General features: G+C 45.8%; 1 protein-coding gene across 3 annotated transcripts in view; it reads right to left on the bottom strand.

Annotated features, from left to right (window-relative positions):
- The window catches only part of SEMA6C (semaphorin 6C), a 179,777-nt gene that overhangs the window by 25,912 nt on the left and 128,255 nt on the right, over positions 1–25,610 (bottom strand). For all 3 annotated transcript variants that reach the window (XM_066609054.1, XM_066609055.1, XM_066609056.1), the window contains exons 7-16: positions 19,781–19,882; positions 19,043–19,133; positions 14,908–15,030; positions 13,573–13,661; positions 8,601–8,818; positions 5,823–5,954; positions 3,065–3,220; positions 2,697–2,870; positions 2,478–2,615; positions 440–517 (exon numbers count right to left, since the gene is read on the bottom strand). In XM_066609054.1, the coding sequence (XP_066465151.1) occupies positions 440–517; positions 2,478–2,615; positions 2,697–2,870; positions 3,065–3,220; positions 5,823–5,954; positions 8,601–8,818; positions 13,573–13,661; positions 14,908–15,030; positions 19,043–19,133; positions 19,781–19,882 (1,301 nt within the window). The remainder of the gene's footprint in view (positions 1–439; positions 518–2,477; positions 2,616–2,696; positions 2,871–3,064; positions 3,221–5,822; positions 5,955–8,600; positions 8,819–13,572; positions 13,662–14,907; positions 15,031–19,042; positions 19,134–19,780; positions 19,883–25,610) is intronic.

The following is a 25,610-nucleotide window of genomic DNA, read 5'->3' as shown; positions in this document are numbered from 1 at the left end:
TTCTGAAGAAAGACTATTCTTATCTTCAGACAAAATTATTATGTGCTGTTCTTTCAATGATGCCAGCAGCCATTTTGTACTGAGTCGTGGTGATGCACCATGTAGTGTATATATATGTATACATATATATATATATATATATATATATATATGTATATATATATTTTTTATTTTTTTTTTAATTGCTAGAATTAAATATTTCTACCAATGGAATTAATCCTAACCATGATATGTGGGCCAGGAGGAGAAGATGATGTAGCTGCCTTTCTATTTATCTGATTATTCACATCTTTACTACATTTAATTAGATCTTAGGGGACGGTCTACTCTGTTCGTTAAATCTTAATCCACAGTTTGCTATATGAGATTAAGAAAAACTGCGCCCGCTCCCCGTTATAACATGAAAGATGCATAACATGACGGGCTCAGTGTATATTACCTTATATCACCTCGGTAGTTGGCACAGCTTCCCGATTTTAACCACACGCAGTATGGGTCTCTTGATGCCAGGCAGCTTCTGTCGGAAGGAAAGTAATTGACTTTGTACAGTATAACTTTTTATAACGGGGTCTGTGACATTTTTGTACTTTACGCCACCCATGTTCAAAACCGGTTCAAACAGACAAGAGGCGAATAGGCCCCAGCCTATACGAGAAGGTCTTGAGATTAGCCCTGAACATTTACCATTGTTATCGAAAAAATCCATCTACATCAACAGACATCCTTACATCGGGGTCCCGGTAGGCACCATGCGTTGTTGGCAGCCTTCCAAAGATCTGAGGCTTGAGTGGGATGCGTTTGGCAAGCAAGCTTTTTCTAGCCGTCAATTCTCTCTTGGCTCCCATCGAAATAAGGAGTCTGCAAATTAAAGCTTTTCCCTTTCTGCCACCAGAGCAGCAGCAGCAGCGGGCACCCTGGGACCCCATCAAACATTATTGCACGTCTCGTAATACTGATGACTTTGTGGTAGGGTTATTCAGCCTGGTGTATTTACCCGCTTGTGTTGGCGGGGAGGGTTGTCTCATTATGGGGCATGCGGGGAATGAATGATAAGTCATGAATTGTAAGCCGCTTTGTTCTTGAGATGCGCACATGTGATGTGACTTTATTAATGAGATTATTACTGAGCTGGTTAATTTTACTTGGAACAGAAGGGATTTTTTTTTCAATTGGTTCCAAAACTGGCGGGAACAATAGATGTGAAGCGATTGCTGTAATGAATACAGCCCACTTATACAGCACAAGCCGCTGTTCTCCTTTCTTCTCGGCGTTATGTTCCATTCCTTTGATTGATGGAGCCTTTAATACGTGCAATATGTAATGTTCTGGCAGAAGAACGCATCAAGTTTTTGTTTTTTTATTTTATGCACGCAGGACAGGAAATACAAAACCGTACAGAAGAAACTACAGTGCTCAAAAAAAATGAAAGGAACACTTCAATCACACATCAATCTCATTCACCACGGCGTCTCCAGACTCTTTCATGTCTGTCACAAGTGCCCAGTGTGGGCCTGCTCTACCAAGAATTGGGCGCCAATGGGAGACCTGCCAATTTTGGAATTCTTTGTGCTAGGTTGTAAGCACAGGTCCCACTACTGAATGTCAGGCCCTTAGGCCACCCTCATGGAGTCTGTTTCTGACAGTTAGATCAATAGCCCACTCGAGGTCTTTTTGTAGGCCTCAGGAGGCGCTTCTCCTGTTCCTCCGGTCCTGATTCTGCGGTGATGCCCTTCTATGGCCCTGTTAAACTCCCCTCGTCTAACAGCCTAGATCCTGGTATCTGCTCAGGGCTCTTGAGATTGTGCAGGGGAGCACAGCAAACCTCCTTGTGAAGACACGTATAGATTTGCCATCCTCTATCCTCCGGTCCTTATTCTGGGTTGATGCCCTTCTATGGCCCCGTACAGCTCTCCTTGTGTAGCAGCTTGTGTCCCGATATCTGCTCTATGCTCTTAAGACCGTGCTGGGAGACGCAACAAACTATCTTGTGATGGTACATATGGTTGTGCCATCCTGGAGAAGCAGGACTACCTACGCAACCTAATTGGGCTGCAGGTAGCGCCTCATGTTACTAGTAGTGACAGGGACACCAGCAAAACTCAGAACTAGAGAAGAATCAGTCAGGAAGGAAAAGGAGAGGAATTGTCTGCAGTCCCTTTCTGAGGGTGTCTTGCCGTTACCTCTCCGGTAGGCCAAAGTAGGGGAAATGGATACATAATCACTTCTGCTTCCTAACTGGACAGATTGATGTCCCTGAAGTGTAAGTGGGGTTGTACTGTGAGGCTTAAGTGTTCAGAGATTTTTTTTGAGCAGTGTATCTAGAATCTGACACCAGAGGGACCAGATGACAGCCAGTGTTTTGGCTCAAATATGTGCATTAACAATGAAGGGTCCGATATAAAAGTCCAGAAGACCCCATGTTCTTGGCCAACCACCACCACTGGAAATGCTCTCAAGTTTGTATACGTGTTACTTACCTCCTACAGGTCCCAAACAATTCACATCGGCTGAGAGGAACACGAATGATACAGCTGGAAAAGGCGACAAACAAAGCGTAATTGTCTCGATCCAACTTCAGTCCCAAGATCCTCCCATCATCAATCTTCCCACCACACCTATGTGATAAAATGATTTATTGGATTGTGTTGGTTGTATAATCTCACCATTAAGGACTGGACTGAAGGTCCATCCCTTACCTGTCTTGGTTGTAGATATTGATCTCTTCCAGAAGGACAGTTTCCACTGTGGAGTTTTCTGTAGTTCCCGTGAGAACCTTAAGGATTTTCCCATCTTCGGATCCCAAAAACAAGACCGTGTAATTTCCGTAAGGACCGGCAGAGGTATCTGCAGCTATCTGTGTCAGTTTAAACCTGGGAAATGAGATTAGTAAAGGATGAAATGTGAGGAATGGACCTGTATCAATATATGTCAAAGAACTCTTGACACAGTAAAAGGTATGAAAGGCATTCATCTTTATCTGTTTCATCAGAATTTTTTGGGGGAAAACTAGAGTTCTCCCTTGCCAAATGGTCGTCAAGTTACTAACTCATTGGTTTCTCTGTACCTGCTGGTGGTTTTTGTAAACCATGGTGTCTCTGTAATGGAAGGCACAGATTCGTCTAAGAGAGGGAACGATTTGATGAAGGAAAGGGTCTCATCTGGAAACTCATTGGATGCCTTGTAGGAAGCTGCACTGCCAAAACCTGCACAACAGCCGGGCCTGGATGATGGAAAGAGAAATGTCAAGAGTTAAACCATAAATCCCTGGAAGTTTCAAACTATGGATCCCTGTGACCTTCACTTTATGAATCTCTTTGAAGCCTCAAGCTTTCGATCGTTCTGGAATTCAAGCTATGAGCCTCAAGCTATGGATCTCTTGGAAGCCTCAACTTATGAATCTCTTTGCAGCCTCAACATGTGGATTTATTTGTCATCTCAAACTATAGATCTAAAAGCCTTAAGCTCATTTTATTGATCTCCTAGAAGTCTTAAGTTATCGATCTCCTTGATGACTCAAGCTATGGATCTCCTAAAAAGCTCAAACTATGGATCTCTTTGAAACAGCAAACATGGATCTTATCAAAGTCTCAAGGATATGGATCTCCCGGAAGCCTCAAGGTATTGATTTCTTTGAAATGTCAAGCTATGGACCTGCTCAAAGCCTCATGCTATGGATCTCTTTGATGACTTGAGCTATGGATCTCTTTGATGACTTGAGCTATGGATCTCCTCAATGCCTCATGTTGTAGATCTCCAAGAAACCCAAAGCTATGGATCTTTTGTAGGTCTCATGCTATGAATCTCCTTAAAGCTTATGTCCTATAAGCCTCAAACTATGGATCTCGTTGTAGCCAAAAGCTGTGGCTATCTTTTAAGTCTCAAGTTATGAGCCTCAAGCTACAGAACACCTGGGAACCTCAAGTTATGGATCTTAAGACTCAAGGTATGGATCTCCTAAAAGTCTCCAGCTGTGGATCACTATGAAACCTCAAGCTATGGATCTCCTAGAAGTGTCAAGGTATGGATCTTTTTCAAATATCAAGCTATAGATCTCCTCAAAGCCTCGTGTTATAGATCTCCTATAAACCTCATGCTATGAATCGCTTTAAGGCTGGGTTCACACAGGGCAGATTTGCCGCGGCCGCTAATCTCAGAATTAGCCAGCCATGTGGACGAGATTTCTCAGAAACCTCGTCCACACGGGACGGCCAATCTGCTGCGGTAAGCCTGGCTGAAACCGCAGTTGCGGTTTCAAAAGATGCAGCATGTCTATTTCCTTTTTTTTTGTTGTTTATTTTCGTCGCGGCTGCGCTCTCCTCTATGGGAGCGCCGGCCGCAACGGAAAAGTAAGCAGCCGGGCCGCTTCAAAGCCGCCGCGGTGTAAGCCAAACCGCGGGATTTCCGACGGGAATCCGCCCTGTGTGAACCCAGCCTAAGAGCTTCTACCCACTAGCTTTTTTTAACACTGCGATATGGCTGCGTTTTTTTCTATGGGACTCTCCAATGTTAAAATCGCATTGCACAAAAATCGCAAGTTTGTGCTTTTGCGATTTTTGTGCGATGCAATTTTAACATTAGAAAGTCCCATTGAAAAAAACGCAGCCATATCGCAGCATTAAAAATAAACGCTAGTGGGTAGAAGCCTTAAAGCTTATCACTTGGGAGCCTCAAACTATGGGTCTCTTTGTAGACTCAAGCTGTGGATATCTTTAAAGTCTCAAGTTATGAGCCTCACGCTGTAGATTGCCTGGAAACATCAGGTTTGTATAAGTGTATCTTGATGCCACCAGGAAGTCCTCATGGAGTCAAGATTGAAAGGGGGTTGACGCCCCCTGTACCTGATTGGTAGTTGAGCTGCATGGGCTGCAGGTCCTGGCAGCCTACTAAGGATATATGGAAAAATCAAACAGTGACCACCGCTGCAAGCTACCACGGCAGCAGGTACCAAGCCCCAGCACCACTGCACCGTTAACCTACTTCACTTGTGGCGCAGCATTAAAAGCCGACGAGGCGTTGTTGGAAATACATACTGAGACTCCTGGTGGACGCAGGCAGCGCCAGCACCACGGGGCCGTCAAGCTCGTTCCCCGCCGGCGCACCATCCAGTGCTGAGGGGGGCATGACTAGGGACACCACTGTGCTGTCTGCTTCCCCGCAGGCAGCCGATTCACCGTACCCAGGGGGGAAGGAGGGCGGGGGGCATCAGTAGGGAGAGCAGAGCGTGCACCCTCTTCCCTGCCGGGGCTGCAGAACGGAGGGCAGAGCGCCGTGGGACTGACCGTGATAGCCGGCGCACGCAGAGGACAGCAGGGATCCCAGCACAGGCATCCGCAGAGGTGAGCACGCAGACCAGAAAAAAGTGTGACCGCCGCCACTGCCACAGTAACACAGGAGGAACACAGCACGGAGGCCATACAGCGCTGGGAGGCCACAGCGGCGGGGGACAGTGAGAAACTGCCGCCGCACGCACAGCACAGCACACCCGACTTTCACTGTTGCCGGTAGGATCTTCCAGGACCTTTACATTTTGCACCAAAAAGCTGGAGGCTTTGAGGAGATCCATATCTTGAATCTTAAGATCCATAACTTGATGGGTATTAGTGTATCTTGACGCCACCAAAGCTAGGGATTTGACAGGGGCGTTCCTACATGGAAGCCATGTCAAATCCCTAGTTCCGGTGGTGTCAAGATACACTAATACCCATCAAGTTATGGATCTTAAGATTCAAGATATGGGTCTCCTCAAAGCCTCCAGCTGTGGATCTCTTTATAAACAAGAAACTCTATAGCTTAAAGCTTCAGAGGTCCGAAGCTACACTTACCTGGGAACTGGGATTTTATCTTCTGGAATTGGAGTCCAAGCAGATTCAGTGGTCTTTTGTTCTTTGAACTTCCCATTAAAAACTTTCTCAATCTCATCCATGTAGAAAGCACACACCCCAGATCCGGTGATGCTACAAGGGAAAATTCTGGATGAGTTTCAAGTGAGTTTTCTTTTCTTGATAAAACATCTACCATGAGTTAATTATGCGCTACTGCTTCATTGGAAGCTCCTCCTTAAATAAAAACCGACCCTATAGAAGACAAATATATCTCGTATTTTTTGCTACTGCTTCCTCTCCTCATAAGGCAAGGGTGACACTTTAAAATAGCACCCCAAAATGTAAAATAGACTCCATTCTTGTTACTGTCACCTGTCCAACATGTCTGCCTGTGGCTTGTGGTTGTACATTACCGTATTTTAGATAATGCCTCCCCTCCCACCATCTACACAGAAATATCTATTAATAACGATTTTGCCCCAATTTGGACTGCAGTATCGATCTCCCATTTTAACGGTTGCTTTCCCTCGATACCCATATGTGTGACGCCGCATAGACGCTAATGTGCATACCGCCCTATAATAACGCGTCCCCGAGGATCAATTCCCTTTATGAGATGATACATTCACTGCAGTGGAAAACACTGATATAAATGGATTTATTCCCAACATCTCCCAGCAGTCTCTGGGATGAAGTGTGCGGCCTGGAGAGGAGGCCTCTTGCTCTGGCACCTCACTCTGATGTATTGCCCTCCATTACCTGCGGTTTCCTTCTTTATAACCCAGTAATTTATCGTCCCGTCTTTATTACGTTTTGTCTAGCAGCCGCAGAGCCGGCGTTAAATCTTCCTCTGAACTTTCCCAGCCACTTAATTTCTGTTTCACGGCCCTACTGGGCATCTTCGTACGGCTCTGTTTTGCTTACCTAATCCACTAATAGGGTCTGTATAATGCTTCGCTATTCCAGGACGCAGTCGTATTCTGTGCGGCCATTATTGGCAGCTTTCTATGCACTCGTGCAGTTTTCATAGCCCTTTGGGGAGTAGCCATTAATATATAATAACCAGGCCTCAGGTGCACGGAGAAAGAGAAGGTAGGATTGCGTCATGAACTCTTAATAGCTATCATTAGCTAATCCCTTTTTACGGGTCTAGTAACTCTGCAGATACTTTGCTAGAAGTTAGGGAAGTGTGGTGTTTTCTTCTATATTTATGTCCAAAGTGAAAATGAAAATTCTGCTGGCTGCCCCCGAAAAAAATCTGCAGCTTTTTTACACTTCGAACAAGTTCCTTAGACTGTCTGACAGTTTACCTGTATAACTCATCTGGGCAGCTTAAGGGCTCATGTCCACGGGGAAAATATGATTTAGGATCCGCAGCGGATTACCTGCACGCGGATCCGCACCCCATAGGGATGCATTGACCACCCGCGGGTACATAAATACCCGCGGATCGTCAATAAAAGGGATTTAAAAAAAAATGGAGCATGAAAAAATCTGGACCATGCTCCATTTTCGTGCGGGTCTCCCGCGGGGACGGCTCCCGCGGGCTTCTATTGAAGCCTATGGAAGCCGTCCGGATCCGCGGGAGACCTAAAATAGGAATTTAAAGAATTTACTCACCCGCAGCGGGCCGGGAAGCTCTTCTCTTCCTCACGGCCGCATCTCCCTTGCTTCGGCTCGGCGGATGTGCCCGGCGCATGCGCGGCACGTCGACGACGTGCCGGCGACGTGCCGCCGGCGTGAGGAATTCATCCGCCGGCCGAAAAAGAAGATCCGGCCGTGAGGAAGAGCAGAGCTTCGCCGCCCGCTACGGATAGGTAAATTCTTATTTATTCCTATTTTCAGCGCTCACGTCCGCGGGGCAGGAGGGACCCGCTGCAGATTCTACATGTAGAATCCGTAGCGGGCCCGATTTTCCCCGTGGACATGAGGCCTAAGTATATAACTTATCTGGGCAGCTTAGCTTAGGAGGTTTGTTTTTACAGACCCCCTTTGTCCTGCACAAAAGGAGCATTACCTATATAACTTATCTGGGCTTCTAAACTATATAACTTACCTGGGAAGCTTAAAAGGTGTTGTCTGGGAATTTGATTGCCGAGCTTGCTATCAGTGTGGACAGCACTGGAAGCAGATAGTGCTGTCCGCATTGCAGTGGCCCAGTGTGGTAGCGCAGGCACAGCTACTACTAAATTCAGTGGGAGCTGTGCCCATCGCACCAAACTGAGCATCTACAATGTTCACAGCACTATCTGCTTCCAGTGATATCCACACTGACAGTGGGCCCAGCAATCAGCTGACTGGTGTGGATACTGAGTGGTAGACCCCCGCTGATCAACTATTGATGGTCTATCCTGAGAATAGCTCATCAATAGTAAAGACCCCAGACACACTCTATAATTGTATGACTTAACTGGGCACTTTACCTGTATAACTTAGGCTGGTTGGAGGTTCTGTTGCAGATCCAGCTCAAAATATCGGAAGAAAAAGTACTGCATGCAGCACTCTTACTTCCGTCCAAAAGCTGGTCAGCTGGGCTGAAACCGAACTGACTTTTTTTTATAGTCAATTGGGGTCCATCCGGTGCTGTTTGGTTCCGTCTGGAGATGGAGCAGGAAAGCGGAACCTCAAGTGCAGATGTGAAGCCATCTTTATCTGGGCACCTTAATTATAAAACTTATGTGAACTTGCACAATACACGGTTCTGTGGTACCAGGAATTACAGAATTTAGCATCGAATGTAGCTGGATACCTATAGTGTATCATTATTTTTATCCTTACCTATTGGACTGGGTGCCGAAAACACCGATGACGGCAGGCCGGTTATTGATGGTGAGGATGTCGCTCATGGACTGGAGAACATCGAAGTAGAAGAAAGAGTCACCGGGGACGGAGCAGTTGAGACGAGCTTTCAGGAAGGAGGTCCAGTACTTCTCTAGAACCCGAGGGGAACCACCCATGTCGTTCTTACAGACCCTGGCCACTCGAGAAAAAGTCACCTGAAAGACATTATGAACATAAGGTATAAGGAAAGTATAACTTCACCCAAAATGTTTTGAGAAGGATCAATCACAAGCACGGCCGGCCTATCATTGGAGAAGTTGGAGCACTCCGCCATATCCATAATTCAGGGGGACCCCCAGCGATCTGCTCTTCAGTGGGCTGAGGTGGCCCCAAATACTGATTCTCACTGGTTTGGGACATCCGGTGAGAAGCACTTATGCCCAATTTTGGGCTGATTTAAAAAAAAACAAAAGCACCAATTTACTCAAATGTTGTACAGCGTCCCTCAGAGCTGCTCTTCCTTCCTCGGGACTCCGGGGTGAGTGCAGGTATATAGTACTTACTGTGACTGGCGCTGGCCAATCTTTGGCTTTAAAGTCTAAGGCTAGGGATAGGGATAGGCTACAGCCAGTGCTGGTCACATGTCTTGTCACGTACTATATACCCTCGCTGACCCCGGAAGAAAGGAAGAGCAATTTAAAGCAGCTTGGGGGGTGCTGTGCAACACCAGCACAAAAGGGGGCAGAAGAGGCAGCATTGTATATGAGGGATCTCATATGGGGCAGAAAATGCAGCATTATTTATTATTGGGGTAGAAGTTATGGCTTTACCTATTACGGGGGCACCTTTTCTGTCCACCTTATTAGCTACAGGAACAGTTTACCTGCAGGCACTGAAAAGGTGGCATTTTTACCTACAGGGACAGAAGTGGTGGCCTTCTCTATTACGGGGACAGGAGCCAAAGATTTCTGTGTGTCAAATTCTGCAGAGAGAAGTTGTGGCCGGGAGGAGTCATTATGATGGTCTGGGCATAGATAGAGAAGAAAAGGAAAAGCAAGATGACACCACCTGTGATTACTGCGGGTAACTGCACTGTAATCAATGTCTCCATGTAGAACCGATAACTGACTATTATTTGGAGATATACTATTACTGTGAGGGGACACAAAGGTAGTGGCTTAATGTAAAAGGGGCCCAAATTTTACTACACTAGTGAGGGTTAACTCAAGGCCTCATTCACAAGAGCGTGGTTTTAGCGCATTATAGGCGTGTGAAAAGATTGCATCTAATAGAACCGTTCAGATGAAAAAGCTTGCATCTAACAAAGATAGAACATGCGACTGCAAAGCTCGCATTTAAGGTCCGCGCTGCATGAGAAGATATCTTTGGTGCGAGCTCCGAGGGAGTTTCCATAGACTCCTATGGGACCTGGATAACACGCAGCCCCCGATCCTGTGAACAGGCAATTTCACTGCTAATTAAGCTGGAGACTTAATAGCTGGAAATCACCCATTCGGGCTATTTTAGTGCAGTATTACCTGTTATCTGTTTACGCGCCTATAATGCGCCAAAACCGCGCTTGCCAGTTTTGCTGAGACAATTCTGCAAACTGGCCTGCACAAGGGGTGGGCATTATATAACCCCCACCCAAAAAAGTTGTTGCTTTGGGTTATTTCTGGGGCAGGGTTTATATGTCCCGAATTTGTCAACTAGTGCCAAACTAATACTGTCACATACAGTCCACATAGTCCTACCATATAGTGCCAAAACAATGCTGCCATATACAGCCTACATAATACCGTCATATACAGTCTACATTAAACTGTCAAATAGGGCCAAACTAATACTGCCATATACAAAACTACATAATACTACCATACAGTGCCAAACTAATATGGCCATATGCAGCTCACATAATGCTGTCACACAGTGCAAAGCTAAAACTACCATATACAGCCCACATAATGTTGCCATCTAGTGCCAAACAAATACTGCTATATACAGACCACATAATGCTACCATATAGTGCCAAAACAATACTGCCACATAAACTAATACTGCCATATACAACCTACATCCCATATAGGACAAAACTACCAATAACTGGACAGCATAATACTACCATATGGTGCCAAAATAGTACTGCCATATACAGCCCACATAATCTAGTGTCAAACTGATTCTGCCATATACGTAATACTAGTGATTCCCGTTAACGAGTGTCGGGGCTCTTATAACATGAGTGCCCCCCTTTAAATCTTCCCCGAAGAGTAGGAAGGCTCAGTGACAGCAGAGAGCCGTGCGCCCGCCTGGAGGCCCGAGGAGGAGATGTCACTATAATTCAGGAGGAGTAGACAGCTCACGTAGACGAGCGCACGGTCCGGACAATAACTGCGCCAAATACAAAGAGACAGGCCAGCGCCGGGGAGCAGGCGGCAAATTGAAGAAATGGACAAGAATCAGAGAGCAAATAGAATGTAAAAGGCAGAAGAAAAGGATCAGGTCAGGAGGGAAATGAGCGCGGCGGCCGCCGAACGGGGAAGCATTAACCCCGGGAGGAATGGAGACATTAGATAGATGAGACCGCACAGCCCGACAAGACACACCCCAACCTCTTACAATGTCACCCCCAACCATGAGCGAGCACCCCTGTACTGCCCCGGCAAGGGGCAAACCAGTTCCCGAGCCCCAGGCAGACTGGGAGGACTGGTACATTAGTGCACTGGGGACGCTGATTAACCCTTCCTGGGAAATACTTGATCAACATTGGGGGTAATAGGCTGAACTAGATGGACTTATGTCTTTTTTCAGCCTAACATACTATGTTACTGAAATGATGTATCTAACCTGCCATGCGCGATACTCTACTGCTAAACCAGTGCATCTAAGCCTCTCATTAGTGATACTGTCTGCTGAGCCGTGTATCTTATCCTATCCTATGTGATACTGTCTGCTGAGCTGTGTATCTAATCCTGTGTGATACCGTCTGCTGAGCTGTGTATCTAATCCTATCCTGTGTGATACTGTCTGCTGAGCCATGTATCTAATCCTATCCTGTGTGATACCGTCTGCTGAGCTGTTTATCTAATCCTATCCTGTGTGATACTGTCTGCTGAGCGGTGTATCTAATCCTATCCTGTGTGATACTGTCTGCTGAGCTGTGTATCTAATCCTATCCTGTGTGATACTGTCTGCTGAGCTGTGTATCTAATCCTATCCTGTGTGATACCATCTGCTGAGCTGTGTATCTAATCCTCTCCTGCGTGATACTGTCTGCTATAATGATGTATCTAACCTGTCATGCGCGATACTCTACTGCTAAGCCAGTGCATCTAAGCCTCTCACTAGTAATAAAGTCTGCTGAGCTGTGTATCTAATCCTATCCTCTGTAATACTGTCTGCTGAGCTATGTATCTAATCCTATCCTGTGATACTGTCTGCTGAGCTGTGTATCTAATCCTATCCTGTGTGATACTGTCTGCTGAGCCGTGTATCTAATGCTATTCTGTGTGATACTGCCTGCTGAGCTGTGTATCTAATCCTATCCTGTGTGATACAGTCTGCTGAGCTGTGTATCTAATCCTATCCTGTGTGATACTGTCTACTAAGCTGTGTATCTAATCCTATCCCGTGTAATACTGTCTGCTGAGCTGTGTATCTAATCCTATCCCGTGTAATACTGTCTGCTGAGCTGTGTATCTAATTCTATCCTGTGTGATACTGTCTGCTGAGCCATGTATCTAATCCTATCCTGTGTGATACTGTCTGCTGAGCCATGTATCTAATCCTATCATGTGTGATACTGTCTGCTGAGCCGTGTATCTAATCCTATCCTGCGTGATACTGTCTGCTGAGCCGTATATCTATTCCTATCCTGTGTGATACTGTCTGCTGAGCTGTGTATCTAATCCTCTCCTGCGTGATACTGTCTGCTATAATAATGTATCTAACCTGTCATGCGCGATACTCTACTGCTAAGCCAGTGCATCTAAGCCTCTTATTAGTAATACTGTTTGCTGAGCTATGTATCTAATCCTATCCTGTGTGATACTGTCTGCTGAGCAGTGTATCTAATCCTATCCTGTGTGATACTGTCTGCTGAGCTGTGTATCTAATGCTATTCTGTGTGATACTGTCTGCTGAGCTGTGTATCTAATCCTATCCTGTGTGATACTGTCTGCTGAGCTGTGTATCTAATCTTATCCTGTATGATACCATCTGCTGAGCTGTGTATCTAATCCTATCCTGTGTGATACGGTCTGCTGAGCTGTGTATCTAATCTTATCCTGTATGATACTGTCTGAGCCGTATCTCTAATCCTATCTTGTGTGATACTGTCTGCTGAGCTGTGTATCTAATCCTATCATGTGTGATACTGTCTGCTGAGCTGTGTATCTAATCTTATCCTGTATGATACTGTCTGAGCCGTATCTCTAATCCTATCTTGTGTGATACTGTCTGCTGAGCTGTGTATCTAATCCTATCCTGTATGTTACTGTATTGCTGAATCAGTGTATCTAATCCTACCGTATCATGTGGGACACTATTTGCTAAACTGGTGTATCAAAGCATACCATGTGGTACTGTCTTCTGAGCTGCTGTATCTAATCCTATGATGTGTGATGCTGTATCGCTGCCTGTCATGTGTGATCCTGTCCCCTATTCTGGTCACATAGGACGAGGCTGATGAATCTGCGTGCAGCTGATAGTGATGAGCAGCAGCCGTGCCCGGAGATGCCGGGATAAGCGGAGGCTGGCGGCGGCTCTCACTATTATCAGCGTCGCCCAGCAGCGGCCGCTCACAGCAGAGATAAGAGGAGCTGGCAGCCGGGCATGTGTGGATGGCACAGTGATGTCACCGCCGGGTCCCCCCAGCATCCCCGTCACTAGATGAGTATTCATTAACCCCAGAACCTCCGACAATCCTTCGTCTCTATCCCTGGAAGCGCCACGTTACGGCATCACCTACCTTCCCGAGGGTCGTGTACTCCATGGAGATCTCCCGGAAAAAGAAATACACGTAAATTCCGTATTCTACTGCGTGGATAAAATGGGGCTCTGCAAAGGGAAAACATAGATAAGAAAGCACCAAGATACCTCCCCCTAGTGGTCACATCATCATGACTTTATTAAATACATATGTACACTGTCCCCTAATGGTTACATTATCACAACATTATTGAATGTATGCACATGTAGAGTGCCCTCTGGTGGTCAAATTATCATAACGCCATTAAGTGTATATATACACTGCCCCTGAGTGATCATATTAGCATACTGTCATTAAATGTATATGTTCACTGCCACCTAGTGGTTACATTTGCATAACTTCATTAAATGTATATGTACACTGCCCCCTAGTAGTCACGTTAACATAGCATCAATAAATGTACATGTGCTGTATACTGTCCCCTTGTAGTCACATTACCATAATATCATGAAATGTATATGTACAGCGCCCCCCAGTGCTCTTATCATTACTTCATTAAATATATAGGTACACTGCCCCCTAGTGGTCACATCATAACATTACTCATAGTTTTATATGAGCCTTCTGTGGTTACATCACCATAAGCTCAGTTCTGGTTTCATAAATATGCAGTAAGCTGAGTTCTGGTATCATAGCTATGTAGTAATTTTAGTTCTGGAATCAAATCTGTGTAAAAATCTTGGATCTGGTACCGTATTTGTGCAGTAAACTCGGTTCACGTATTGTAGCTATGCAGTTTTCTCAGTTCTGGTATTGCATCTATGCAGTAAGTTTATTTCCGGTATTGTGTCTATGCATCAATCTCAGTTCTTGTATCTATGTAGTATGTTCTGGTACCATATCTGTGCAATAAGCTTGGTTATTATACCATATCTGGGCAGTTAGCTTGGTTCTAGTATTGTATTTATGTAGTAAGCTCAGTTCTGGTATGGTATATATGCAGTAAACTTAGTTGTACTGTGGTATCCGTACAATGAATTCATTTCCTGTACCTATGCACAAGATTGGTTCTGGCATCATATCTATATAGTAAGATTAGTTCTTGTATTGTATCTGTATAGCAGGCTTGGTTCTGGTACCATAACTATACAGTAAGCTTGGTTCTGTTATTGTATCTGCATAGTAAGAGTCACATCATCTTAATTCTACAGACTTGGGAGGGGCCCACAGTCCTCATACAGCCCAGGGCCCATGACAACCTTAATACACTCCTGATTCACTGACAGCAAGCAGAGTTGTTGAAACATATCGTGTAATATAACATTTCAGACATCCACGTCCCAACCAGAAGATTAGCCGTCGACAGAGCCTCACCTCTCAGCCATTTAGAGTCGTACTTCACGGTGCGGAGGACGGGACTCTTTTCCCCCAGGCTGCGGTATATGACGGCATCGCTTGCTTGGAAATCGGCCACGGTCGCAGAATACAGATTTCCATCTACACGGGGAGAAAAGAGAATGGGATGAGGGTGGGGAGCGAGCAAGGCATGTAATCTAAATAGGAGACGCTTGCTGCTGCCGGCTCTTGTACTACTAAGTCAATTAGTTCCAGCCTCGCTGAGCGCAGCGGCTGCCGCTAACATCCGTACCCTGTGTTATTAGCACGCTCCGCGCTCCCGGTTTGCTATTAATGCACGTTTGTCTATTTGATTTCACTCTAATAAGGGGATGATACACGGAAATACCGCACGCTGCGCCCATAACACAATCACCCTCCCCGATGACCTCTGCCTGAGGACCACGACTACTCCTGGCACCTGCTTCTATCTGCTGCTGGAAAAGTTGGGTGGCAACCAATCCGCCCACCATTAAAGCTTCGGCAGGGGTCGTCACCCGGCTTTTCCAGACTTCTGAATGGCTACTTTGTCAGGTTATAAAGTGACATGTAACAGAGGAAGGAATCACTGCAGGACGAGGCGGCCAAACAGAGGTCTAGGAGAGTCCAATCCGGTGAGAGTAGTAGAAGCCATCAGAGGGGGCAGTAATGTCATCTGCTGCAGCCTTCTTGTTCAGAACTCTGGAAAAGCTGGGTCACAAGCTGCTGTATCCAAGCCTATAATGTGTGATACTATTTCCTGAGATTTGCATCCAAGCCTATCCTGTGTGATACTGTCTGCTGAGCTGTGTATCTAATCCTACCGTGTGTGATACTGTCTGCCGAGCCGTGTATCTAATCCTATTTCGTGTGATTCTGTCTGCTGAGCTGTGTATCTAATCCTATCCTGTGTGATACTGTATGCTGAGCTGTGTATCTAATCCGGTGATACATTCCCCATCCTGCAGGGTTGCTAGAGTTCATTCATCCTACCATTCTTTACACAGTCCCGCCCCCCCAGGGAACGGCACTGATGATGATGGGATGTAATAGCGTCTCATTAGCAGATTCTGAATTTACAACCCAGAATAAATCATACGGCTAATTGTAAGTAGTCCTCAACATAACGAACCACTGAGAGCTGCTGTCACCTCCAACCGCTGGCCGGAGGAAATGTCCTACATGACCCCAAGTATCAGCGTGTCATTATCCTGTCCCCCAAGTATCAGTGTGTCATTATCCTGTCCCCCAAGTATCAGTGTGTCATTATCCTGTCCCCCAAGTATCAGCGTGTCATTATCCTGTCCCCCAAGTATTAGCGTGTCATTATCCTGTCCCCCAAGTATCAGCGTGTCATTATCCTGTCCCCAAGTATCAGCGTGTCATTATCCTGTCCCCCAAGTATCAGCGTGTCATTATCCTGTCCCCCAAGTATCAGTGTGTCATTATCCTGTCCCCCAAGTATCAGCGTGTCATTATCCTGTCCCCCAAGTATCAGTGCGTCATTATCCTGTCCCCCAAGTATCAGTGTGTCATTATCCTGTCCCCCAAGTATCAGTGTGTCATTATCCTGTCCCCCAAGTATCAGCCTGTCATTATCCTGTCCCCCAAGTATCAGTGCGTCATTATCCTGTCCCCCAAGTATCAGTGCGTCATTATCCTGTCCCCCCAGTATCAGTGTGTCATTATCCTGTCCCCCAAGTATCAGCCTGTCATTATCCTGTACCCCAAGTATCAGCCTGTCATTATCCTGTCCCCCAAGTATCAGTGTGTCATTATCCTGTCCCCCAAGTATCAGCCTGTCATTATCCTGTCCCCCAAGTATCAGTGTGTCATTATCCTGTCCCCAAGTATCAGTGTGTCATTATCCTGTACCCCAAGTATCAGCCTGTCATTATCCTGTACCCCAAGTATCAGTGTGTCATTATCCTGTCCCCCAAGTGTCAGTGTGTCATTATCCTGTACCCAAGTATCAGCGTGTCATTATCCTGTACCCCAAGTATCAGCGTGTCATTATCCTGTACCCCAAGTATCAGCGTGTCATTATCCTGTCCCCCAAGTATCAGCGTGTCATTATCCTGTCCCCCAAGTATCAGTGTGTCATTATCCTGTACCCCAAGTATCAGCGTGTCATTATCCTGTCCCCCAAGTATCAGTGTGTCATTATCCTGTCCCCCAAGTGTCAGTGTGTCATTGTCCTGTCCCCCAAGTATCAGCGTGTCATTATCCTGTCCCCCAAGTATCAGCGTGTCATTATCCTGTCCCCCAAGTATCAGCGTGTCATTATCCTGTCCCCCAAGTATCAGTGTGTCATTATCCTGTCCCCCAAGTATCAGTGTGTCATTATCCTGTCCCCCAAGTATCAGTGTGTCATTATCCTGTCCCCCAAGTATCAGCATGTCATTATCCTGTACCCCAAGTATCAGTGTGTCATTATCCTGTCCCCCAAGTATCAGCGTGTCATTATCCTGTCCCCCAAGTATCAGTGTGTCATTATCCTGTCCCCCAAGTGTCAGCATGTCATTATCCTGTCCCCCAAGTATCAGTGTGTCATTATCCTGTCCCCCAAGTATCAGTGTGTCATTATCCTGTCCCAAGTATCAGCGTGTCATTATCCTGTCCCCCAAGTATCAGTGTGTCATTACCCTGTCCCCCAAGTATCAGCATGTCATTATCCTGCCCCCCAAGTATCAGCGTGACCATTATCCTGTCCCCCAAGTGTCAGCCTGTCATTATCCTGTCCCCCAAGTATCAGCATGTCATTATCCTGTCCCCCAAGTATCAGCGTGTCATTATCCTGTCCCCCAAGTATCAGCGTGTCATTATCCTGTCCCCCAAGTATCAGTGTGTCATTATCCTGTCCCCCAAGTATCAGCGTGTCATTATCCTGTCCCCCAAGTATCAGTGTGTCATTATCCTGTCCCCCAAGTATCAGCATGTCATTATCCCGTCCCCCAAGTATCAGTGTGTCATTATCCTGTCCCCCAAGTATCAGCGTGTCATTATCCTGTCCCCCAAGTATCAGTGTGTCATTATCCTGTCCCCCAAGTATCAGCGTGTCATTATCCTGTCCCCCAAGTATCAGTGTGTCATTATCCTGTCCCCCAAGTATCAGTGTGTCATTATTCTGTCCCCCAAGTATCAGTGTGTCATTATCCTGTCCCCCAAGTATCAGCGTGTCATTATCCTGTCCCCCAAGTATCAGTGTGTCATTATACTGTCCCCCAAGTATCAGCGTATCATTATCCTGTCCCCCAAGTATCAGTGTGTCATTATCCTGTCCCCCAAGTATCAGCGTGTCATTATCCTGTCCCCCAAGTATCAGCATGTCATTATCCTGTCCCCCAAGTATCAGCATGTCATTATCCTGTCCCCCAAGTATCAGCATGTCATTATCCTGTCCCTCAAGTATCAGTGTGTCATTATCCTGTCCCCCAAGTATCAGCCTGTCATTATCCTGTCCCCCAAGTATCAGCGTGTCATTATCCTGTCCCCCAAGTATCAGGGTGTCATTATCCTGTCCCCCAAGTATCAGGGTGTCATTATCCTGTCCCCCAAGTATCAGCCTGTCATTATCCTGTCCCCCAAGTATCAGTGTGTCATTATCCTGTCCCCAAGTATCAGCGTGTCATTATCCTGTCCCCCAAGTATCAGCGTGTCATTATCCTGTCCCCCAAGTGTCATCGTGTCATTATCCTGTCCCCCAAGTATCAGCATGTCGTGTGTGGTGTTGTACTGTTGAGGGATTACATTACATGGTTATATATCTAGAGTAGAATGTGTTTTCCCCTTTAAGGCTGTATGGAGCCTTATAAGCAGCAGCGCCAGTGATAGCGCCCCCTGCCTGGAGATACCATTTTGCTGTACACTGATCGCTGCATGGTGTATGTGTTGATCTGACTAGCAGGCGCTGTGCAGTGAGGGATTACCAGGATTACCGCTCTCCTTGGGACTAATCCCCATTAATTCGTACTGCGTCTTTATAGCTTAGAACAGTCTTTGTGCTTCTGTTGTACGCAAGGAAGAAAGAGCCTTGAAACGTGCCGCATGCGTGCCAACTTCACCTCCGCTCCCCAAAATAATGCACCCTGCGCTTTGTAGGGGGCAATCACACAGTTAAGGCAAAAGGTTTTACCTGCAAAGATGGCGACATTGGCTTGCTTGGCATCAAATGGGCAACGCGCTTGACCATTGAACTCCTCCCCTTCTTGCTCCAGGGTCTTGATCTGGAGAAATATTACATATGTGGGTCATACGTGTCACATGAAATAAGGGCACCCCGCACCTTAGTAGAATATGGAGGGCGGCCATTGAGGAGCCCCAGACATGGACCTCCAGGCCTGCTGGTCGGTGGAATAGTCATGGACCCCTCTGGCAATGCTGGTGATAAGTACCATCCAATAGGCATCATGAGTATGACTATAGGGACACCTCCACTCCCGCCCTGACTGGCGGGGCCATAGAATAAGATTGGGTTCTATATGGACAACATTATATAGAAGCCCCTTTGCCGCAGATTAAAAGTCTGCAAACCTTTCTTCTCTGTCTTGCTCCTGTGCAGAGATATCATGGAATGAAGGCCTGTCCGTGAGTCCACAGGATAACACTTCCTGTCACTGCCCTGTTGGTCCAGCCGGGGGTGCTGTGCGCTCCAAACCAGTTGAAATAGAAACAATAATGGGCATAGCTGGAACCCACACACTGCCCCCATCGGCAGTGGTCATGACAGGAAGTGTTGGCATGGGGGCAATCAGAGCAGCTTGGTCTGCATTTATTAGACCATGATTCTCAGGAATGAGATAGAGAGAATAAACTTTTATTCACTGAGCAGAAAAAGGGCTTTTCTACCCCGAGACACCTTGTAAGTAATTACCTTGTAGCTGCGGCAGGTGGGGTTGAAGGAGTTGGTGCCGCAGGCGAGGAGAGTCTGGTCGTTCTTGGGGACCAGCACCTTGATGTAGTTGTAGCATTCATCCTGTGACAGAAGTAACGGCCATTGTTACTGCAGCCGAAGAGCAGCCCCACCCAGCTCAGCTTATGGCGTATATGCAAAGCCTGATGTGGCCCTCCGGCACACGTGTGCACACGCCATGTCTGTGCCTTGTGACAATCACATAAAGAAAACGCGAAATCTGTTGGTTTGTGTCGGATCCACAGTTCTGCTCCGATCTGAGTGATATTCTGCATGAGCGTTCTTCAGCATCGGGCGACCAATACTGGTGGGGTCGGAAATCAAAAACTCACCGACTTTCCCTGTAATTTTTGTTGGCAATAGCAACCAATCACAGCACAGCTTTCATTTAACCTCAGCAGTATAATATATAGCAACCAATCACAGCGCAACTTTCATTTTACCTCAGCTGTATAAGAAATAACAACCAATCACAGTGCAGCTTTCATTTTACCTCAGCTGTATAAGAAATAGCAACCAATCACGGCACAGCTTTCATTTTACCTCAGCTGTATAAGAAATAGCAACCAATCACAGCGCAGCTTTCATTTTACCTCAGCTGTATAAGAAATAGCAACCAATTACAGTGCAGCTTTCATTTTACCTCAGCTGTATAAGAAATAGCAACCAAACACAGCGCAGCTTTCATTTTACCTCAGCTGTATAAGAAATAGCAACCAATCACAGCGCAGCTTTCATTTTACCTCAGCTGTATAAGAAATAGCAACCAATCACGGCACAGCTTTCATTTTACCTCAGCAGTATAAGAAATGAAAGCTGTACTGTGATTGGTTGCTATTTCTTATACTGCTGAGGTAAAATGAAAGCTGCACTGTGATTGGTTGCTATGGGCAACACAGATTTTCCAGGATTCCTATTCCTAAAATCTGAAACATCATCATAATAACGTTCACACATGGTATATTAGTTCGGGCGGCGCTGCGATATACCACGAAAAATAAAGCAGTTGGCATGTCAGTGACTTTGCCGGAAGTGCCCGCTGGTGCCACGTATGTGGCCACTAATGACATTAACGAACGTCTCAGCTAGAAGATATGTCACTGAAGGTTGATGTGTTGAGAGGGCAGCGCCTCATAATCACAGTTTTGACGAAGGAATGATTTGGGACTGCTGAAAAATGGCGCAGTAATATCTGTTATTATGTAGAAGACGGAAAGAACTCTGAAAGCCTAATATTCAATAACCAATCCCAGCGTCTATAGCGCCGTGCAACGCACGGATATATCACCTCATATCACATTAGTATTCCCCATTATTTGCCCATTAACGGTGGCCATATTGCCTATCACCCTACTGATAAACCATGGCCGTGACGAACTGTACGGAGTGCCGGCGCCTTCCCGCTGCAGCCTGTAAATGTGGATACCGCCTGTATACCGCGCGTAATGTGTCATCAATACATCTGTGAAATCGCCGCCATCATCAGCGCTCAATTTAGTCCATATTTTTTTCCCTTTATTTGCCGAAGGTAATTTTTTTCCCGATAACGAGAGCCTTAAGAATGTCGCGGGTCTATGAAAAGGCTGAATGGGAAATCTTGCTTTTATCTTAAGACGCATCGTTACTCAGCAACCGAGACTCGTGTCCAGATCGTATCAAGGATGTGACAAAACAATGGCGGTTCAGCGAGGGCTCCAATCTCAATTATCTACGCATTTCAATCCTTATTTCCTGGAATATGCACGAAAAAAAAAACAAAAAACAGTCGTCCTTTTGCGCCGTATTGGCGATAGAAGGTGTTTGGCGTAGGTGAAGAATGTGGGAGCCCACATGAAGCCATTCACTCCACATAATAAGGCTGCTTCCAGGCGGCGGCGCTCACGGGGGGCCTTCCATCACTCCTGAAGGCTTGAAAGCTTTCGCCTGAGAACGTTTTACGTGATTGATAGCGCGTCAGTGATCGGCGCCGCTTCCCTGACGCTACCTTCCAAAGTAAACAAGACATGTGAGTGCGGTGTGGTTAAGGAGAAAAACGCATCGCTTCTCGCACATGTGAAATTTACATGTTGTTTCAGTAGTAAAAATAAAAAAATTGCATCGCACTCGCATAAAAATCGCGTCATCGTGCGAGCGCTACGAGATTTTTTTTTTTTACAACTCGCATAGAAAGTAAAGGGCGTTTTTATTAGCAAAACTGACATAAATAGGAGATGCGGCTCTTTTTCTCCCCTCGGTCTTAGGTTTCGCTCACACCAGTGCGTTTTGTGTGTTGCGCTTGCACTGAAGTTGACGCAACTGTTTCCAATGAGCGATGCTGCGAGATACAGAATTCGCAGCATGTTCTATTTTTCGCTGAGTCTGCAGAAATCCTCCCATGGGTGAGAAAAAACATCGCATCGCAGTCGTGCGAACAAGTGATGTCTTATGTGAGTGCGATGCGATGTACAAATATTCCTATTGAAAATACATGCGATTTTCTCGCGAATCACAACACGCAGTTTTACAAGCGCGATATCAGTCGACGTTTCTCGAAATGATGCTCAGCAGTGGCAGAGGATCGCGGAGTTCTTCCACTGCTTTCAGTGGGGCTGGCCATGCGAGATCACACAGCCAGATAGGACACGCCACAATTTGTTTCCTGCATCGTATTGCGGTGTCATGCGAGAAAGCATCGCTCATGTGTATGACCTTATTCAAAGGAACAGGGTTCATTATTGCGCGTCTCGCAACGCACAGATCTTGTGCGATTTTTACTCCTGTGTGTAGCTGGTCTAAGGCCTCGGTCACACGGGCGTTTTTTCCCGCGATTTGCGGATCGCATAACGGATGCGCATCCGCAAATCGCATGACCGGGGGCCGACGATTCGCTGAAAAAGCTGCACCTAGCAGTGTTTTCAGTGACACCGCCCCACACTGCCCGCTATCCTCTGCCACAGCTGTGGCAGAGGAGAACGATGTTCGCCCATTGAATTCAATGGAGCCGGCAATACAGCCGGCTCCATTGAAAGCAATGGGCTGCCGGCGAGCGCGGGATGAATTTTCGTGAAGGGCTTAAAAATATAAGCCCTTCCCTGAAAATCATCCTAAAATGTGTAAAAATAAAAATAAAATGTATACTCACCTTTTCCCAGCAGCCAGAGTTCAGCCGCGGCCGGCCGGCAGTTCTCCCGAACTGCTCTGTGTAGTATTCAGCAGCCCGGGATTTAAAATCCCCGCCTGCTGAATGAGGTGCCTCTGATTGGTCACAGCCCTCACCAATCAGAGGCAGCTCTCACTCACCCATTCATGAATTCATGAATGGGTGAGTGAGTGCTGCCTCTGATTGGCTGAGCGCAGGGATCAATCAGAGGCAGCTCTCAGCTGTCATTCAATAGCTGAGAGCTGCCTCTGATTGGTCGCCTTCGATTTCCTGCATATGAAGCGTTTTTTGATTTGGGAAAAATAAAAATCACATCGGCATGCGAGTGCGGTGAGAATTTTTGGCGCAAGCGTATTAGCGCATGAACTGGGTTTCATTTTTGATTATTCAAATTCAGCACTATTGCGCACGAGTTTGAAAAAAGTGTGAAGATAGATTCTGCCCTAGAAAAAGTACGTGCGAGAGAGATAAGGCAAGTCTAGTATTAACGCGCGAGAGTCCTGATAGTAAAAACAAAACCATTTAACTCAATTGTTTTGTTTAGGCCCGTTTTGCCGCCATGATTTTCAAAAACCCGCCCATCTGTTTAAGCCCACTCCCATATCAAATGTTGAGCGATACCGGGCCAAAAAATAGAATATTCTGCGATTTCTCTACCTCGCAGGGTTATCTGTGCGGCTCGCAACACAAAGAACTTGCATGATAAAATTGCCCATGTACATAAGTCCTTACGCTTATTTGACATTCGAAATTCTGAGAAAGCAGAGTGATTGCATAGAAAAGTTTTGCCACTGTGAACTAGGTTGGCGCAACAAACTTTTTTTCAAAGACATGTTGAAGGGATTCGGCGGCCTAATCTGTCAGTATTTCTATCGCATCGCCCCGCCACCAATAATTTTGATTTATCCTTGTTGAGCACCTTGAGGCAAAAAAGATCGATAAATCCTATCAAGTTCAAGCAACCCGATAAATAATGAAAACGAATGAAGAGCTCCAACGATCGATGGGAGCCAATCACATCCTGACAGGGCTGATCGCTGATAACCCCCCCACCCAAAAAAATAATATTTACTCCAATGGCTGACATAACTGGTAAATATATATATATATATATATAATAGTGATGAGTTCTCACAAGTCCTCGCAGGACACTGAGTGCGGGCCACACAGTAATCCCTGTCCGACTGTGTAGTCACGCCGGCGAGTGCGATTCAGCTCAGTGACCATTTTCTGTGTCATTTTCATGTGTTTATGTGTTTTTGCGGTTTTCATGTGCGATTAACATCCATCTTATATCAGCTTTTTACACACATAAAAAAAAAACTGTACTTCCTGGTTGGTTTTTGCATGTGGCCCCCCGTAGTAACATGCATTCACCCCTTAAGAACATGTCTCCCCTTTAATTTCTGCTGCCATAACTTTTTTATTAGATAGAACTTTTATGGACACAGCGATACCAAATATGCTTTTATTTTTTATTATTCATATTTTTTTAAACTTTCTACTTCCTTTATTTTTTCCTAATAATTAAAAAGTTGTTTTTAAACTTATTTTTAATTTTTTTTTTTTAGTCCCAATAGGGGACTTGAACTTGGACTCGTTTGATCGCTCATTTTGGCAGGCAGTCTATTAAGATGTGCCACAGGCACACCTTCATAGGCAATCATTCATGTCACCCCTGGGGGCTGTGAAAAAGGCCCCCAGCTGCCATAGCAACTAAACGGCACCCCCAAACAACAATCAGGGCATTTAAATGCCGTTGCCAGAATTGACAGCAGCATTTAGAGGGTAAGCCTTTAATTTTAATGATTTTCTTTTCACAAGCTTGTTTCTTAAGCAATATTCCTACGCGCAAGAAAAAATAGGCCTTGGAGGACCTATCTTTCTGCTTCTTAATTTTGCACGAGCGTATCTGCACATGCGATCATCCGAAAAAGCCCTTAGAATGCTTTTAGAAGAGTGTGTTTTGCTTACTATGAGGTCCGTATTTAGGGGACTGTAATACAGAGCTAATGTAAATCTATAGGGCTAATCACACGGCTGTTTGTTTATGGTGGCTTTTTAAAAAAACGCTGCATTTCTAAACAGTGTGGTACGGAACAACTAGAGGGCCAACCAGAATCATTGCCTTTTACTGGGGCGCTCTAGAATGTCTAACATGGGTCATAGTAATCGCTTGATATCGGCAGAAATCCTGCAGGAGACATAAGAAAGACTTGGACACTAAATAAAGAGCAGAGGCCATAACCTATGCCTAATCCTGATGAGAGCTAAACTGGTGTGGTAAAAGCCAGGATCCACGGGCTATGTCACAGCAGGAGTTATAATTCATCACTTGTGCTGATGAGATCTAAAACTGAAAGCACAGGAACAGACAGCAGAAGCCATAATCACTGCTAGTGTCAAAACAACCGAAACAGCTGAACCCTATTTCAGGTCGAACTTTGCTACAGGTTCGGCTCAACGTGAACCCAAACCTCAGGAGCTTTGTCTTGGTGGAAGAAAAAAAGTAAGAAGAAGAAGATGGAAGAAGAAGAAAATGATGAACAAGAAGAGGAGGAAGATAAAAAGGAGGAAGGAGAAAGATGAAAAGGAGGAAGAAGAAAGAAAAAAAAGAGGAAGAAGGAAAAAGAAAAGAAAAAGAGCAAGAAG

Source organism: Eleutherodactylus coqui, chromosome 6 (genome assembly GCF_035609145.1).
Source record: "Eleutherodactylus coqui strain aEleCoq1 chromosome 6, aEleCoq1.hap1, whole genome shotgun sequence".
Classification (NCBI taxonomy): Eukaryota; Metazoa; Chordata; class Amphibia; order Anura; family Eleutherodactylidae; genus Eleutherodactylus; species Eleutherodactylus coqui.
This window is presented reverse-complemented; position numbering and strand designations above follow the sequence as displayed.